The sequence below is a fragment of the Molothrus aeneus genome, chromosome 5, assembly GCF_037042795.1.
Source record: "Molothrus aeneus isolate 106 chromosome 5, BPBGC_Maene_1.0, whole genome shotgun sequence".
In the NCBI taxonomy this organism is placed as follows: Eukaryota; Metazoa; Chordata; class Aves; order Passeriformes; family Icteridae; genus Molothrus; species Molothrus aeneus.
The window spans coordinates 21,730,652-21,750,076 of NC_089650.1; the positions used below are offsets into that span (position 1 = coordinate 21,730,652).

The window sequence follows — 19,425 nt, forward strand, 5'->3', positions numbered from 1 at the left end:
AAAATTTCAGTAAGTATGAAGACAAAAGATGACAATTTGAATGGGATGCCTTGATGAGGAAAACACAGAAGAGGTAGAACTCTCTTAGGACGGGGTCCTTTATATTGCTGCCCAATGGCTCACTGCCACAACTCCCTTAGCTACATGCATTGTTAAAGTTCTCAGGTTTGCCACAGTTCAGAGAATTAACATCCTGTCAGAACTGTTGGGCTTTAAAAAACAAAGTTGGCTTCCTTCAACCCTTCCTGGAGAAAAGAAAAAAAATATCAGATGAAGCTTGCACTCTAAATAGTTTATGGTATTTTGACAGAATTTGTGCAGTATTAATGCCAGGGTCTACACAGTGTTTGTGTTTCAACTCTAAACCTCGATGGAGATGCAAGCTTGTCTGATCAACACACCACATACAAAACATTAGTGCCAGCTCAAAAGCATTTAATTGGCAGATGCTGTGGAGTGAAACTAATGAACTAATGCATCTTAATTCAATCTGTCTTTCACAGAAGTGTTGTGCAAAAACATTTATTGCTGAGCTCAACCCAACATTTTTATACTAAATACACAATATATATTATTTTAAATTTATGCATATATATTTATATAAAATTAAAATGAGCTCTAAATAGAAAAGAAATTGTTGTCTGATCTAAGAAAAATAAATCACATGTAAAAGAAACCTGCAAGCTCTAAGTAATCTAGCAAAATATATTGAAGAGTCATTATTCAGGGGTCAAAGTCTCTCTAAAGGTGTGAGATAACCAGCAGTGTCTGGTTCAGTCTCCGAGTCAAACTACCAGAAGAAATATCTACTAAAAATTTCAGCATCTCTGGTCAAAGGAATGTTCCAGGGTTGAAGGAGAAGGGCGTCATACTGATTTATTTGCTCCTTTTCCCTATGACTTATTTTCGTTTCTGCCATTCTCACCTTTTATCTGACAGCTCAAGGGACTCAACAGCAAAGTTCTGTCCTAGTGTCGAAAGTGCAACACGTGCTGGATGCTTCCTAATCTTACATGTGAACTGGTTGATGTATTGCTATCAAAGAAAAAAAAAAAAAAAACCAAAACACAACAAAAGCAAACAACAAAGCCAGCTCTGCAGTCTTGTGCTACCATGTAAGAAAGAGTTCAGGTCAAACTCCCCAGGCCAGCAGGGGCTGGAAATGCTGGAGACAACCCATTCAGCCCCCAGAAGAGAAGGCACCTCTGGTCGCTTTTGAACGACTCCTCTTTGGCTAACGCCTGAAGCAGTATTAATCTGACTCTGGAATAGGTCACAATCAGCTTTCTTTAACTAGCAAATCAATATAATGCATGGCTTCTGGGAGGAGTTAGATAAAGGATGAAGCCTGAGAATGAGAAAAGAACTGGTTCTGGTTCATGAAAGACATGAATAGAGCATCTTTCCAGTAGCAAATAAGCACAAGGTAAAAGAAAGTTTAATAAATGAAAATACTGAAATATTAGTGTGATTAAAAAAAAATGTGGGAAAGAAATGCTAGTCTGACCAATAAAATGTGTGTTTCTTTTCATGTAAATGAATTTCCATCCCCTTCCTCCCTTAAATAAGAACTTTTGTATTAAAAAAACCCTGAAAATAAATCAAATAGTCTGTGTCTCACATATTGATGTACCAGATCTGTTTTTGAAGACAATTCTCTACTGAGACTGCATACATCTGTAGGCTCCCTAAAGCCAAACAGCCTTCTAAAGCTGGATAAATGCCCATTATCAGAAACTGCTTTTGTCTAAAGGTTTAATTATAATGCAAAGTATCCCAGCACCATCTCTATTCTACATAACCTTTGGTCCACAACCATATAGTACACTCAGGACCTACACATAATCTTATACTGGGCACTTTGGGCACTAAGGAAGTGGATGATTCCACCTTGAATGGAGAAACCTATTCTAGCACCTTTCACCATTTCCACTTTTCATTGGACTTCACCCAGAAACAAAATGTTGGTGCTGCTGTGGGTTTGACGATCAATTTCTTTTAAGAGCCAATCAGAGCAGATAAAAAAAGGTTGTTTCTTTAGGCAATATCAAACTATGACCAGTCTGCATGACCAGGAGGACCAGTCCTCCTTTTCCTTCTCTCTTTGATCAAGTATTGTTTTATTTTTCTTCTTCCTCTCACCACAGTGCTTAGGATCAGAATATGTAAACATTGACAGAAACAGCAGCCCTGTGACAATAAGCACTTTCCCAACTGGGCAGATTCTGTCAGCCAACCAGAACTGCGTCAGCTCCCTTGCTTGTCCAGAAGTCACTGGTTTTTCCGCTGTAACTTAGTGTCCCCTTTACTTTGGCCTCCATCTGTAGTTGAGAGACAGAAACAAAAGGGAAGAATAAAAGCATGAGTGAACTTTTGTTTTTGTAACTTGCAGTAGGAGAGACAGGAATTTGGCAGGTTCAGCTTTAGCATCACCAAAAAGTACATGGTCTTTACTGAGTGGAAGACTTTGCGTCTTTTTTGTAGGTCATTTATTAGAAATAGCATTATTTATATATCAAGCTTCATACCAAAACACTGCCCAGTTTTTTTTTGGTACTGAGAACCTCTCAAATAAAGAATGAAGAATGCCCACCAAGCTGCCACCCTTCCCATTCCTTCTCCTGGCCCCCAGAAAACACATACAGGTGACAAAGAAAGGTGTACACGCTAAAATGCACCCTCTAAAGCTTTCTGAAAATTTTCCTGCTCTAAGCCTTACAAACAGAAAAATAAAATGCTCTGCTTCAAGTTTCTCTTCTCAATAAAAATATCTTCTATCAAGCATAAAATTCCTAAGGAAAGCAGACATTCCATTAAGAAACCATCCCACCATTTACATGTGAATATAGTCTTCAACAATGAAAAAAGCTTTTAGCTGGAAGGTCAGTTTCTCCTTCAAAGGGGAAATGAAAATTTTTAGTGGGAAAAAACTTTATGCAGCCTATAAACAATCATGTTACTGTCCAGTAAGTACTATTCCTTTTTTCCCCACTAGCTGAATTTGTACACTTCAGTTTCTAGAATTGTTGCAGTAAAGTACTGGAATTTTTGGGTTTTTTTTTGTTCCTGATATTGAAGAGTAGTAGGGGAAAAAAAATCATTCAGGTTCCAAAAAATACTGCTACAATAGAGTACGTTCTGCCAGCTGCTCCCAATGTTCGTCCCTGTGTTGTGTCTTCTCTAAACTAAGTACTGATGTGCATTATATTTCAGTCTAAGGCAGAAATCTGACTTTTAAGTTAAAATAAGTTAAAAATAAGAAATATATCATGTCTTTACCTGTGTAAGCTTGCTGCAAGTGAGCAGGCAGAGGTGAGTGAGACAGCGTTGCTGCATGCTGAGCACCTGGCTGTAAACCCTTCAGTAAGTCTGGAGGGAAAAAAGGGACAACAAAGATAAAAAATAAATCTTGAGGAGAGAGGCAGTCTCTGTGAAATAAAGTTTTTGTTTTTATAGTCTAGCAGTAGCAGCTTATCTCCACAACAAAGAATAAATACCTGATAGCATTCTGATGGTTGGAATAAGTCAACAAAGACAAACCTATTCAAATACAGTTAGTCAAATGTCAGAGCAAGGACCATGCCTTGCTATTGGGATGCAACTCTTCATATAATTTGGTTTGGCAGAAAGACCAACATTTCATATAGCTTAAGGACATAAATAGCTTCCTTATAAGCATGAAAAAGTAAATGTCATTGTGGTTGACAGTTCTTTGTAAGAGAGCTGTTTGATATCTGAGGTTATTGAGTTAAAGCTACTTTGAGGAATCACCTTAAGTCTCTTATTTGAACTGTGATATTTGAAGACTTTTAAACTCCTTTCTAAAAATAAGGTATTAGAAGTTAACCCAAAAAAAGTATGTTCAAAACTAAACATATACCATGAATATAACAATGAAGTTAAGCTTATCAAAGGTGATTTATAACATATAGGTATTATGTAAAGGAAGTTTTCACCAGTGAAGAAATCCCATTGACTCTCCTGTAGGGATTTTTATGAACCAAATCCGAGTGTCTGAGGACTTTATTGCTTCACTACTCAATTTCCATTTTAAGGATGCATCTTTCCCTTTAGCACAGTGTCATAATTCCACTCACTCTGAGTTAGGCTGTGGTGGAAAGCCGCTGAGGTAGATCCCGAGGTGGTTGTCACTCCAGCTGTGTCCGTCCCAAAGCCAAGCAGCTCCAAGGGAAACTGGAAGGGCACAGTCACAGGAACAAGGCCACCCAGCATCCCAAAAGGAGTTAATGGTGCAGACGTCACGTTCTGACTGGTCACAGACAGGGGTGATGCCATGAGAGTCAGAGGTGAGGCATTAGCCAGTAGTGATGCTCCTGCTGTTGACTATGCAAAAAAAAAAAAAAAAGAAGCAGTACTTCAAGATTTTTAAAGATCTGAATTGTATTCTTTAAGGGTATAAAAATCAACTATTCCCTGTTAAGTGTTGCTCTGTTGAGAAGTATATTAAACTATTAATGAATATCCAGTTATCCACCTAGGAAGTCTTCCCAGTGCTCATTTGCTAAGCAAGCACAATTATATTGCAGATTCAGACATAAAAATATGGTTCATCTATAATGTTTTTCTCATCAGCCTTACAGCTAATTTCCTTGATCTCCTTTCTTATTATGCACTGGGCCTACAGTCACAACGTAATGCAATATCTTCTATTAGATTAGTAATATGAAATTATCCAATGCAGATCTGAAGTTCTTCAGAAGTACAGTGTTACACCTCTCCCCTTTGCAAATCTGGGTCTTAACAGAACATTATTTCTAAAGAGGTTGCAGAGAAACAATGAATTCTGAAAATTAAGATTCATATGTAAGAATCCCCAAACTTAAGAAGTCAGGTTAGCAAAATGCATACATACATATGTAGAGGTGTGTATGCACATGTCAGAGGAAAAGACAAAGGAAAATAATCTCTCCACTCTAAATGTCAAAATGAAGTTAAATTCACTGCAGCTTTAAAATAAAAATGCAAGATTAGCCAGAACATTTTAGCTACAACAGCTCCCAAATCACATTAATTCCCCTAATATTAGATCAGCTTATTCTTGTTTAACAATCATGCCTTCATTGCATATACAGTAATTTCATATGCTGATGTTCAGTTCTCTAATTATCTACTACAAAACACTTAGTATAGAAAGCACTTTGAATCAGACTCCAACTCAGATATTGTAGTTATTTGAATTAAAAGACTCAGACGGAATAGGATTACAAATCTGCATTTTTACAAGTAAGCCTCAACTAAACCCAAAATTTAGAATCATTTTAATGAACACATGAGCTTAAAATGAAAATGACATTTCACTGAGTTCTGTAATAACAACTTACAGAAAAAGCAAAGTGATGAAATCTCCTAGCATGGATAAATTTTTATTACCAGTTTTGGTCTTAAGATGTTCCAATGAAGGCAGCTAAAGGAAGGACAGTTTCTTCTCATGAGAAAACACAGTATTTTAGAACAGTGGCCCTGTAAAAGGCATTTACCTAGGCATTTACCTACAGGTGATGTTCCTAGCAAGTGTTTATGTTGGTCATCTTAAAGGTACCAACTTCTACAACATACTCTATCCCACAAGTAGAAAAAAAAAGAATGAAAAGTATCAACACACTATCATTCTCTTTTGCCTTTAAAAGTACTAATTTCACAATAAGCTTATGTACAAAAAATTGACAACTGTTCATTGTCTATGTAATCTAGTAAAGGGCAACAAAATAAAAGCAATACAGTAATGTTTTGCAACTGTGAATTTGTTGAAAAAATGCCTCAAAACAAACTTTTGTAAAGTGCTCTGCCAAGATCTTGCTTACTCCCTCAAAAAGAAGAGAGAAATACAGTGAAGAAAAGAGGTACAGAGCACACCCTAAAGGAACCGCAGATCAGATGGTTCTATTTAACTCATGTACAATAGTTCTTAAAAGGGTTCATCCTGGTCATGTAGATCTGAGTCATTAAGATCCTTAGAAGTCTAAGCTAGATTCTGCTCAAAAGTACTAATGGTAGCTAGAGCTTTTTAAGGAAATCACATATGTACTCTTTGGCTTTGTGTCCTTAAGATGTAACTTTCTGTGAGGCTTCAGCAAGTATAAACTTGTATTCTGGTAAATAATGGTGTAAATCAGAAGTGGAAAGGAGGCAAACACTTCTTGGAAGCTTCCTAGTTAAGAACACCTTTATTATCACATGAAATAATCTTTCATGTAAGCAGACCAGAATATTGTAATGAGCAATGCAGGTACCATTCTCATCTTCTAACAGCATCTCAAATAGGAATTAAATCCCTAAGACCTTAAAAGAAAGGAGATTCACTTTCAGTCTTATGTGAAGTTGTAAGAAGAGTAACTTAGTCCTTAGTACATGGTTCCTAAAAACTAGCCTGGAAGTGATGTTGGCTCAGCAGCCAGCCATTAGGCATTTATTTATAGCTAAATAAAACCTCTGTTATCACAAATCTCTTCCCTTTTAGTGTACTTGAACTGGGAGATAATTTAATTCCCATCTTTCCTTGAATGTACTCCACTGACTAAGCTTCACAGTGCACAGCAGCAACAGCCTTATTCCATGGTTTATCTTCTTTGATTGAACCATTTTTATGAAAGTAATTTCTGAAGTGTTAGAAAGCCCACATGAAAGGTCTCAATAATTATTTTAGTGATACCGTATGCTGCTCAGTACCTTTAGCTGATTTACCCCTTTCTATATACCAACACACCTTATTTTGCTGTATTATACTACGGACTCATGTTACTTATTATACACCACACACCCCCACAATTCAGTGCCACAATTCTTCAGTAGGACTGTGGCCAAAATGCATTTCATTACTTGGGTGACCAGTGTTTCTAACAAAAGAATTACTTGCCTTTAGCTACAGGAGGGTTTGCCAGAATTCATCTCATCCAGCACAGCACTGCTTACTTCCCTTCTCAGTCATGTTAAAGCACTACCACACCCATTTCACATTTTGTTCTACATCACAGCCATTGCATCCACTGAATTCTGCTGACTGCACCAGGAAGAAACAACCCTCTTCCCAATCCATTCATTGTAGCTCTTTTTGTCTCCTCCAGGCACCTTCAAGAGTACTCAAACTGCACTGTACTTGGCTCAGCTCTTCTGCAGACCCTCTGTGGCCTGTACACAGCATACAGGCTGTGGATCTCTTTGCCATTCAAAGCACCCAGAGTAAGTGAACGCTGTGTCAGAGCCTGCCAGACATTTACCGCTGACTGTTTCAGTACAGTAGGATGAAAGACCATAGAAGTGTCTTGTAAAAATCATCTTCCTCCTGTTATTCAGCTGCATTAAGAAGAATTTGATGGCAAACTAAAAGATTATAAAATATTGCCAGAAGTCAAGTATACATCACTCCCATGCAACAGAAATGTTTCAAAATGTTTCACTATTTAGAATAATACTAAGTTTTTGATTTGCTGTACACCAAGAATATAATTTAAAGCAATACTACTTTTTTGTAAGTATTGATGACTTCAGCATAGAGAGCACTAGAAAGAGGAAAACATCAAATCATCTCAGTTCCCAGTAAGAACACAACCTAGGAAAGCAGGTTGTCTTCTGAGTAAATAATAGGTTTATAGGTTTAAGAACAACAGTATTTTCAAAATATTTGTTTTGTTTGATTTGTCTTGTCTCTAGTGATAGTATAAGCTTTCAGTTTCTAGGGTATTTATATAATAATGGGGTGTCTCATTCAGTTTGACTAGATCCTACAAAATAAAATACAGTCACAATACAAAAGAAAAGCCCTTGCAAGTGTTAATTACAAGTCTTGAATTACACTCAACCACGGGCAACTGAACTCTAGTTTTGTAGTAATCATGAAGTCTGACAACAAATGTACGAAGATACCTTTTACATGACCACCATCCTTATAAATATGTAAATATGAGAGAATGCACAAATCAAATAATGCAAGTACATACCACATCCCCTGAAAATATGGTCACACAAAGCTTACCTTTTCTAGCGCTGTCAAAAGAAAAAAAAGTGAATTCTTTTCCACAGTATAGACTGACAAACAGTTTACAGTGAGGATTTGTTCCACACTGATCCTTGCATTTCACATCAGCTGGAAATACATATTCTTTAGTGTGAAACAGTTTCATCAGTATCAGCATTATGCTTAGAAAGGCAAAAAATTAAATTTATGACATTTACAAATCAAGGTAAAAAATCCTAAGAATGTTTACAAAATAAATGTGATAAACATTAATGTACAGCTCAAATGTAAACTTGTTTGATGCATACCTGCACGCTGGCTGCTACAACTGGAGACCCTGAGGCAGAAGATGGTCTGTGTGGAGTTGACAATTGTTTAGTAGCACCCTGTGTTCCACTTCCTGCTCCCCCAGACAGACTAGTCCTACTAGCTCCACTTGAGTTAAGGTTACTGCCTCTGCTGGCAGGTACATTCATTCCAACTCCACCCAGATTATTTTTACCAACAGTTCCAGAAGGAGAAGAGTTGGGCAATTTTGAAGAAGCCTGAGGGTTTTTTGCAGGCTGAAGGCCTGAGGTGCGATTAGAGGACAGCAAATTCACTGTGGGAGACTGCCTGCTGATATTTACACCACTGGTCTGTTTATGAAGGGGGTTGTTGCTGGAGTGACTGCTCTGGGAAACTAGTGCACTTGAACTGGAAGAACTGGGTGTTGTTGCAGGCCTGGGGGATGAGGTGGACTTGGATGAAAATTTAGGTGATGCATTGGGCTTGGGTGTCACAGAGGGCTTAGATGAAGTGGGCTTGGGAGAGGCAGCAGGTTTGGGAGAGGCAGCCATGGAGAAGGGAGGCTTGAAACCCTGGGAAGAAACTTGTGACACCATAGCCTTGGCTAAATAGTTACTAGAGGTAGAGGTGCTGGATGTTGTCCGAGAAACCAGTGGGTGAGACACTTGAGAGCCACTTCCGGATGAGGGATTAGACAAAGGCAGGCGATACACTACAGACTTATCTTGAGCCTTGATCACTGGTGATGAGCAAGAGAGTTTGGGATTACTACTCAATTTCACCACAGGATTGGTCTGTGATTTACTAATAGTTGCTTGTAAGGGAGATACGTATTTCTGTTGTACAGCTGAATGCTGGTGCACCTTTGTCACTTGTGATGTTGAGGAAGTACCACCTTGAGCCTCAGCAGATGATACCAAGATGTCCTTAGTTCTTTGAGAGGAGGTGGAAATAGCTGCTTGAGTTTTAGAGGAAGAAACATGAGTCTGAGAAGAGGAGGAAGCAGCTTGGATCTGACTTGACCTCTGTAGTCCTTGTTGAAGTAGTTTGGCTGGCAAAGGCTCTAAGGAAACCTTGGGATTTTGAATTGAAGATCCAGCAATAAGGCCTGAAGAGATACCAGTGTGAACTAAGTCCTGGGGTTTCTTTGGTACTGGCCCTGTGTGACCAGCAATAAGACTTGATGAATGGGATGTTTGAGTGGGCTCTATTTTCTTTGAAGTTGCCAGAGGCAACTTACTCATAATGCTTGCTAGTTTCTCTTCCCTCAGCCCAGGGCGAGGTCTGGATGTTGGTGTGTCTATGGTGGACCCAAGAGGTGATCCCTTGGCACCATTATTGATAACTGCCAGAGCATCAGAAACAGAGTCCAGCGAGGGTGGGTGGAAAGAGAGGTCTTCATCCAGTGAGTCATCCAAGCAGATGGTCTCTGGAGCTGCTGTGCAGCTAGAGCTGGCTGGGGTGCACACAGCTGCACTGGAACTCAGTACAGGAGCACAACTTGAATTGACTGAAGACATACAGGTTTTCTGTTCTTTTTTTGGACTGGAGTCCTGAAAATGAAAGGATAAGAAACATCAGGTAAAATAGTCTTCCTGAAATTGATTTAAGGTAATCTTCAGTGTAATACTTTTATGCAGATTTATAATACTTTAAAAAAAGACTGTAATACTTTTATTTCAGTAAATTCAGACAAACCAAAGATCTACTACTGAAATTTTCATATTAAGATACTTAGGATGTCTAGGTGCTGGAGCCCTGTGCGCTAATTCAATATTTGGATTTAAAAATCTAGTGTTGTTGCTCCACATAACTAAAAGTGTCCATACAGTGAAGAACAACCAATATTGTGAAGAATAGGGTAACTATTCTGATCACTTACTAAAACTGCTACTGAATTAAGACAACACCTGGTCATGTCAAATGAGGACCTCTATACTATATATGGTATCCTTCCAACCACACTGTTTTCCAGTGATGCTAAGTTTATGTTAAACTTAAAACACACAAAGCACACATTCAAAAATGTGAAACATCACTGCAACTAGTACCTCTTCATAGTCAATTTTCAAAAAAACAATATAGCCTAAAGTGGCAAAGTTACACAGAGGTATTTTGTACTACATTCTTTGAAGTAATGCACCATCAAGCCAATAAGGACTGCCTGAAAAACTTTCTGCAAGAATTTTTCAGATTCAGAGGCAGAAACAGGTTGTATCAAATGGTCACACTGGACCATTAAGTGGTATTCAGATATTTTAATAGACTTTTACCTTCACTTTGGGTTTAGGGGCCAGAATCACCTTCTTCTTTGCCCTGAAACAGAAGGGATAAATGTGCATCAGAAGACCAAAACAAAAGGCAAGTAACTTTCATTTTAAGTGTTACCTTGATTATACACCAATAAACTAGAATGATGGCTACAGGAATCCAGCTTAAATAATAAAACATCCTTGAAATGAAAAATGGTTTAAAATATAGGGGGAAAGAAAAATAGCACACTATCAATTCATTTTCCTGGTCATGTATCTCAATGTAAATTAGTTGCAAAATCAACTGAATTGATGATATAGCCTGACATATAGATCAGGGTATATGCAGAGAGCTGGTTTTATTTTTCTGATTTAGAGGAACATCAAAATATCAGTTAATTTCAGCCTCTCAATATTATCAGTTTGCTTTGTCTACACAGAAGTCTTCTAGAATAGCAATAGAATTTCACTTTTTACATTGATGTTTTTGTCCCTGAGGAAGATGCCTCCTATTCTCATTTATTTCGAACTGGATAAAACCAGCTGTTTCTTCCCCCTACAAAAGTGGTTTGTTGCTTATCAACTATTAAAACAGTTGTATCTAATTTGTTTGTTGCAAGAAGTAATTTAGCAAACTGTCAGATTTTCTTCTGCAACATACACAAACTGTAGTTATGCAAGCAAGGACAGCGTTAGGGATTATTAGTTATCGGCTTCAACTTAGAGGTTCAGCATTTCACACTTTATTTCTTCAAGGGCAATCAACAGATTTATATCTTGGAGGCAATTTTTGATCCTTTCCTAAGCAACTAGAAATACCTGGTTAAAAAAAGACTTTAATGTAGGTGGACCATGACTCAGTTTTGATGTTATGTAGAAAAATACCCTATGTTAATCATATTTATCACAAAAGTTGCAATTGCGGTGTTATTTAAAGTCATAACAATCTATTTGAAGTCTGACTGAATGTGGACAGCTCCAGAGAGGCACACAGCGTTGTCTGAAAATGAAGATGATAAAATCCCACTAAGATACACAGACTTCTGTGATTAGAGATATTTTTGAGGAAAAGAAAAAAGCAGGAAGTACTGCACTCTGAGTTCAGTTTAATAGGTTGAATGCCAAAATTTAGGCAGTGCGCAGTGCTTTGAGTAAAAGGTATTAATTCAAGAATTAATACCCCTGGAGTTATCTAGCCACTTCACAAGTGAGTTAAAATATAATGCCACAAGAACGTTACAGTTATATACCTAAATTAAAGCATTAAAGAAGATTATAAGCATCATGTAAGTATCTTCAAACAAATCCCAAAGTACCTCCCTTTCCTTCCCTCTGTCTAAAACAGGTAGCAGGAAGATGAGAAAAGATGCTCTGCACAACCTAAAGATCTTGTAAAGCAAATTGTCCCTATTATACTCACGGAGCAGAAGTGAGGTGATTGTGAACACTTCGGCTTTCCTTAAAAAGCATCCTAAAAGAGTGGTGAGAAAAGAAACATGAAATGATTCTACAGCGACAAACAGCCTCTGACCACCAAATACCCAAATATCCTTTGGTTTTCAGAACCAGCCTTTGATTATCTGTCCCCAAGGGAACTAATGATTACTCTGCAGTGCTGTCATGGTATAGGTCTTGGCATCCATAAACAGAAGATCTAAAGAAATTATAATACTTTGCGTTTATGCTCAAAATACCTCAGTAAATGGCCAAGCAAAAATCAACATAAGAGAATATTACTTGCTTCAACTGGACATAAGAAATACGCTTTGAATGCTCACTCCTCAAAGACTAATGAAATAGTTCAAATATAAAATAAAAGATTATTGTAAACTCTTCACACTACAGTCCAACAAACTGATCCATAGTCTTGGGTTTGTGGTTATTAATCTCTTGTGGGGTTTTTTTAAAGCACAGAAGATAAAAGAACACAGTAGCCAAGCTTGTTTCTAGTTTTCTTCAGTACTTTTAGTACTGAATAAACTTTAGTAAAAGTTTTTGAAAGTTTAGTAAAAGAAAAACTTGAAGCTATTGTGTATAATTTCTCTGACTTCAGTTACACTGGACTGACACATACATATTGCTACAGAGCCAAGGAATGGCAGGAGCCAGCATGACACATCTCAATACTTGCCATGCTTTTATTCAATGTTTTCAGCTCCTTAGTTGCCAAGTGGAAAGTGAAAATGATTGCTGACCTGTATCTATCCTACAGCTTACTATTCAAATGCAGCTATGAATAGACAATGAACACTTGGTCCCCTTCCTTGTTTCCAGATAGGCAAACTAGGAAAGGCAATATTTTCTTACAGCACTGCCATCACATTGACACTGACCACACCATGAACAGCTGTCTAAACAAGAGCTTTTCACCACTGATAATATAACCTGCAGAGCTGCAATAATTACAAAAAATCTGAGTATCCAAAAATCTCATGTCATCTATTAAGAAAACACTGATCCTCTCACTACAGTTCAATGCCTTACTTCTCAGATTCTATTTCCAGCTCCATTTTCACATTTTCTTCACCAAACTAACCTCCAAATCTGTATTGCATTGTTCCATCAGAGACTACTGAACACCTATGAAGAACATCATGGGGCAAAACCAACATTTGCTGTTACATGTTTAACGTGCCACCTCCTGACATATACAGCTTCTTCAAAATATTTCCCTTCCCACCTCCTTCTTGGTGCTTTATCCATTCCTTAATCTTTTCAATTTGGAAATGAAAATTCAGAACTAGTCACAGGCCCCAGTAATTTGTAGCATCATCCTTCAAGGTTAAAGACACAATTTTAGGTATTATAAAAGGACAGAAATCAGACATGGTACAAAGAAAGGACAGAGCAGTATATGAAGTCCCTTCCACCCTTAACATTCTGTAATTTCCAGTTATGATCAATACCTTCCCTCTTCCTTCCCTATATAGCTATAAGAAACATTAAATACAGTTAACTTTGAAAGTGCAAGAAATTTTTCTCCTAAGCTGAACCCACAAAGTTCTGGTACCATAGACCTATCCTGATCAGTAAGAATTCCTTAAAAATACATGGTCAATAGATCAGTTTTAGCATTAAATACCTATTTTTTTTTCAAGTTTATATAGTTCCTTCTCACTTGAGGCCACATATAAAAATGAAAAAATTATAAGCCTTCAGCATAATCCCTAACATAACATCCCAACAAAATGAGCATTCAGAATAAAAACTATGTAGTCTATTAGGAATTACCACTGCCAGACTCCAGGAAATACTTTCTTTTCCTCTTTCCATGCAAACCTGTTTGCCTACAAATTATAATCCATAACTTTCTTTAACAGAAAGCAAAAAAGTGCCACCCAGTAGATACAGGACAATTTGTAAGTCATTATGGTACTAAAACCACCCAGTTAGTAAATGAAGTGTTGGTGGTCAACAGGAAGTTATGATCTGTCACCTGTTGGGGTTTGTTTGGTCTGTTGGTGGTTTTGGTTTGTTTTGGGGGGCATTCTGGTTTTTTGTTTAGTTTTTGTCTTTTGTTGTTGAATCCAATTGTATGGATAGTTTAAAAGCTCATGGAAATTTTCAGCAGACTTATCCAATGGAGAGAACCGTATATTTTATAGCTTTCCAATTCAAAGTTTAAACATGCTTCACTTCTATGTATTCTTGAATCACCTCACTATCTCTTGACTATTTCTCCACTATCAGTGATCTTTCTGTCCTATCTTCCATTCTTAAAAAAAACTGGGATTCTCTGTCTCATCTAATTCAATAAAATCTTTGTAACAGATAACATCAAAGTCGTTAGTCTACTTACACAAAAAACTAAATAATTGAACCAAAATAAGTCAGCTGTATGCCAGGAAGTGTAAAACTTCATTTGTTCTTTTTGTTACTATTTAACTGGCTATTTCCACACTGATCAATCTTAGAAATATCTCAGTACAGTTATTTTTACAGCTTGAAACAGACTTGACTAAATTAAAATCAAGGTATTAATGAGCAAGTTAAGTAGTTGTACCATTTTGCTTTTACAATCAGGTTGAGGTTTGATGAAATTATCTTCTGCAGTGGGTGCTACAGAAAGAAAGAACTCAGGCCAAACCATACTTGCTCCTCTTTCACCCCAAACCATTAGAAATCTCTGCCAAACCTGCGTTTCAAAACAATTGACTATTGCTCCCATTTTATTTCTCTCTCTCTTTTGTGTGGTTCCTTCTTCTTACATCTGTAAGAAGCAAGTCTAGAAACCGGTGTGTTTTTAACTGCTGTAAAACAAAGCATCCCAACTGCAAACAAGACATAGAGAGCAAGAACCTTAAGTCTGTTGTGAACATCGCTATCAAAATTCTAGCTTATAATTTTAAAGCCCGTCTGAGCAGTCTGATAATGCAGTGTTCCAACATACAGGCAAACTGATTTCCAGATCATTATCACTTCCTATATCACAAAGAACTTTCCAAGCTGTTACCCTCCCACCTCATACTTCTCCTCAAATGAAGCTTCATGCTGTGTTAGAAGCAGTGGCAAATTCAGTTTCTAGGAGATGATAAAAGCAAATAGCTGTCCAAGGAAAACAGTGGGTTTTTTCACTCTCAGGCTTACAAACAACACAGAAAATTAATTTTAGAAAAATATTTGTTCTTCTAAACTATTCCAGCTTCACAAACATACTCCTAAGTTCCAACCAATATCAATAGTACATGGTTGAGTCAATGTAAGACAATAAATAGGAACTGAAGAAATCATTAACACCATAATGGTAGATACCTAAAGCAGTTATCTTACCTTGCCTGCATCCAGCCTTTAGGCCAAAGTGGTTTCACTTCTGTTTCCATAAAGGTTTTGAGGTAATCTTCAGCAGACTGACTTCTATTTGGCTCTAGCTCATAACATCCCAGCTTGATCTTGACAAGATTACACAACAGAGACCTGCAAAAAGAAACAAAATAAATATATTGAAAGACACAGTCCTTTCAAAAGCTCAGCAGAGTCTAAGAAATTGAAGCTGCTGTCTACTGATAGTTGTAGGAAGTGCTCAGTTCCAACTGTGTTTTTTGGAAGTTTATACTGCACAAAGTATTGCTATTACAAACTCGTATGCTCTACCATTGAAATCCATCCTACACTGAGTACTTCAGAGGATTCTTTCTGATAGGGATTTTATCTTTTGATCTTAAAAATCTAAAAGTACACACAGTTAAGTAACATCATCCTTTTAGAGACTCTTGAACAAAAAAAGCAACAGATTTAAGTATCTCTCCCCTCCAGGTCAGTCCAAGCTATATTGGTAGTACATATTTTATGAAGCTTTCTTCCCTGTTGTCTTCACATACCAAAAAGACTCGTTGAGAGAAGTCCATCAGCCCCTTTTAGTAATACATACATATATATATATACACACGCATACACACTTGTACTAAAATTATCTTAGATCTTGCGTGAGAAATTACTAATTCAGAAATATGTGCTTGCTTAAAAGTCTAGATTACTTAAATAATAGTCATCTCAGTTTTTCAGAAAAATCTGTTCTAGGAAACCAAACTCTAGTATCTGATCATTTCAGATAAGAATCTGTGCTGCTCTTGAGATATAAAGAATTTCTGTTCAGAGGGAACAGAAGGGGTTAAGATTAATACATTTTTCTAGTTGTTGTTGGATTCGGAGGCTTGCCAAATCAATATCACCAATCTTGATGGCCTGTCCTGCTGTGGCAGACATCTCTAGTGCTCATTGGTGTTTTGTAATGTATTCTAGAAAGGTGAGAAGCAGCTATAACACTGCTTACACACCTGTTCTTTGACTAAAGAAGCTCAAAGTCCTGGAGTCCGAAAATTCTCATGTATTTGGATAAAGCGAAAAAAACAAGCAGTGAAACGTGAAAGGGTTGGACACAGGATTATTTTCCTTTTGAGTTAAAGATGAAGATGTTTCACCATAACAGAATTCCAGTTTGCCTATTTAACACCAACACTCTTCAGAACTCCTCCAAGGTGTAATTCTGGGGAAAATTATTTATTCAACAGTATCATGTAATAACATCCTCTTGGAGATCCCTTTATAAAGTCAGTGAAAATTCTTGGTTTTACCTCACTGTGTCATCCCAGTGAAACTTCTTTCTGGGTCCAACAACCCTCTTTCCAGGTTTCTCATCATCGTCTTCCTCTGATCCATTTTTCTCTCGTTCATCTTCTGCTTGCAACCTACAGTTGGAACAATTATTTTATTTAGAACTACACTATACAAACAAAATATTTCATTAAAAAGGAGTGTCATTCAAGGGTTGGGGGGAAAAACAACCCACAGAGGACCTATTTTCAGATTTTTGCTACATTTCCTTATAAGATAAACAGTGATTACACTGTGATTACACTCCCTCTCCCCACTGCTTTATAGTTCTCAGAGAAGTGAAAAGGACACACTCTACAGATGAAGCTTATAGCATCAGTGAAAGCAAGCAATGCCTCTACTGGGAACTGGCAGGGTACTTATCAAACTATTAATACCTCTCCAAGTCTAAATTTACTTAACTATGATCAAAACAATTACAATGAACAAAGATAAAGTATATCAACCTCAACACACCATCCTCCTCCATTAATCCACCATGTTAGGTAATCAACCAGTAATCCTTCAGATTATTTTTTCTATCAAGAGCTATCTCACTCAGTTAATGGAATTTCTCTCTGACATTAGACAATAACACACAAAATTAAGTAATTTGTACAATTAAAGAAAGACCCCCTTAAACTGGAGCTGAGTGATTTTCTAAGCTAAGGAAGTAAACAACATGGATACAAACTTCCAGCTGGGTTCTAAATAGGCTTGCACAGCCTCCCGAGTAACCTACTTGGCATTCTTGGCTTGATTGCGGGCCTGACAGTCCTCTTGATACTTGCATAACTGTTCAGGCATGACGTTACTGACAGCCAGTTTCAACTTCTGCAATGGCTCTCTCAAGCGGTCATCCTGTGAAAAGAGGAGTACCAAAATAATCCTATTACATGTAAAATAAAGACCATTTCAGACAGTCTCATGAAAATTTCTGGATTACTCCCAAGGTAACATTCCCAGTACTACTTATGGACTGTGAGAGACATACTTCTACATGGCACTTGAATCCTGTTAGGTGCAACAGCATTATATAAATGCATGTAAGTCTCAGATGAGAAACAACAAAAAATAGTCACAAATAAATGTGTCATGAACATCCCAAAACATTATGGCATTATCTCTTTAAATAATGCTTTTAAATTAAAATAGGGAAGGGAAAAAAACTTAAGGGGGAAAAAGTAAAATAAACTGACCAATCAATATCTCAGCATTTGCAAATAAATAGCCTATTAATCAGGTCTCCAAAAACTGTGGTATAAAAACATCCTAGGTAATGAATAAAATATGAATATGTATTATATTATCCAAGTGGTAGATTGTTATGACATGCAATTTATGTGCCTGAAAGGTAAGGACTATGTATTTAGAATGGTCTCCAAATACTAAGAATTTCAAACATTAAGGTAATATACTATACACTTCGCTACATGTTTTAAATTCACTTTCTACATCTTCTGACTTTACATTATTAATTTTAATTGCTTATTGAAAAGAACTAGAATATTCTTTTATGTTTATCTGCTTAGAAATAATAGCATTTGAATCTGTTTGCCTTGTTAGCAAGTACTGAGATATCAGCATTCATTTTCAGATCCTCTGGAAGATTTAGTCCTGGATTTTATCTAAAGAATCTGGTCAGGGTACTTCAGACCACAGATAACTTTTCTGTTCAACAGGAAAATAATCTTCAAAAGAAAAGTAACTGAAAATGGCATACAAAGTATTTGTAAGACCTAGCCACAAAAGGAAATTTGAACAAATAATAGAGGCTGGGTAATCTATTATCCACATTGCCTTCCTTTTTTCTTGACAGAAAAGTGAAAACCAAAGTACGTATTTTTAGCCTATCATGACCATTATTACTGTGGCTTTCTAATTCTGCTGCTTTGATATGTACCCTAAGACTACAGTAATACTTAGTGATGACAGCAGAAACACTCCTTAATAGCCTGTATCCAGCTTTCAAGATGAAAGCACTTCCTTCTCAGCTAAAGACACTGAAATACTTAAAATATTTGTTCCTAACCTAGTGACAATATCATGTATATGGAAGGAAGCTTTTAACCTTATCTAGCAACTGACCCAAAACATTTTTCTTGATTTGAGGCTGTGTGGCTACTGCTCTACTCTGCTGCAGCAAGGAGAACTGACTGTCATATAATTGCCTCCTGCTGGAGCTGCTCTCCCCATCCTTACCTGGACATTGAGGTGTAACTTCTTCAGGCGCTTTATGAGCGTGTCCTTATTGCACGGCACGAAAGCCTCCAGGTGTGAGTAGACTCCATTGCGGATGGCAGGATTCACCTCCTGCAGCTGCAGCTCAATACTGACAAACAACAGGAGACAGTCAGACACACTCCAAGGTAAAGATGACTTCTGAACAAAAACCTAAGGAAGCTTGGGAAGCATAGCATATTCTAGCTATGCATATTAAAAATAGCAGCTTGAGATATTTTCAGAGAAGCTTTTTTATAAAAGGAAGAAGTCCTAATCAATGGCAAGAAACCATTCACATAGTTGTCCAGCAATGTTGAACATTCAAAAACATTAAAAAAATTCAAATAATTCAAATTTAGTTTACACCAACCACTGTGAATCAAAATTGAGAGACTTTGTGATAGTCTTCTAGAGATTACTTTTGTTTCCTAGATTATGAACACAGAACTTTCTATATTAAACCCTTAATTGAAGATTACAGAGAAAAAAAAATCTGGTGTTTGCCCACATGAAAGCTGAAGGTCCTTTGAGTAACAAAAGTGGGAGACAGGAGTAAATAAAGGCAATTTTGTTGAAGTTTACACATGAAGTCAAGGACCA

General features: G+C 37.1%; 1 protein-coding gene across 1 annotated transcript in view; it reads right to left on the bottom strand.

Annotated features, from left to right (window-relative positions):
* Positions 1-1,422: 1,422 nt before the first annotated feature.
* Positions 1,423-19,425, bottom strand: part of UBN2 (ubinuclein 2) — a 43,659-nt gene continuing 25,656 nt past the window's right edge. The window contains exons 8-17 of the mRNA XM_066549917.1: positions 18,805-18,934; positions 17,345-17,463; positions 16,584-16,697; positions 15,283-15,426; positions 11,933-11,983; positions 10,534-10,576; positions 8,281-9,813; positions 4,098-4,344; positions 3,280-3,369; positions 1,423-2,321 (exon numbers count right to left, since the gene is read on the bottom strand). Of these exons, the coding sequence (XP_066406014.1) occupies positions 2,272-2,321; positions 3,280-3,369; positions 4,098-4,344; positions 8,281-9,813; positions 10,534-10,576; positions 11,933-11,983; positions 15,283-15,426; positions 16,584-16,697; positions 17,345-17,463; positions 18,805-18,934 (2,521 nt within the window). The 3' untranslated portion in view covers positions 1,423-2,271. The remainder of the gene's footprint in view (positions 2,322-3,279; positions 3,370-4,097; positions 4,345-8,280; positions 9,814-10,533; positions 10,577-11,932; positions 11,984-15,282; positions 15,427-16,583; positions 16,698-17,344; positions 17,464-18,804; positions 18,935-19,425) is intronic.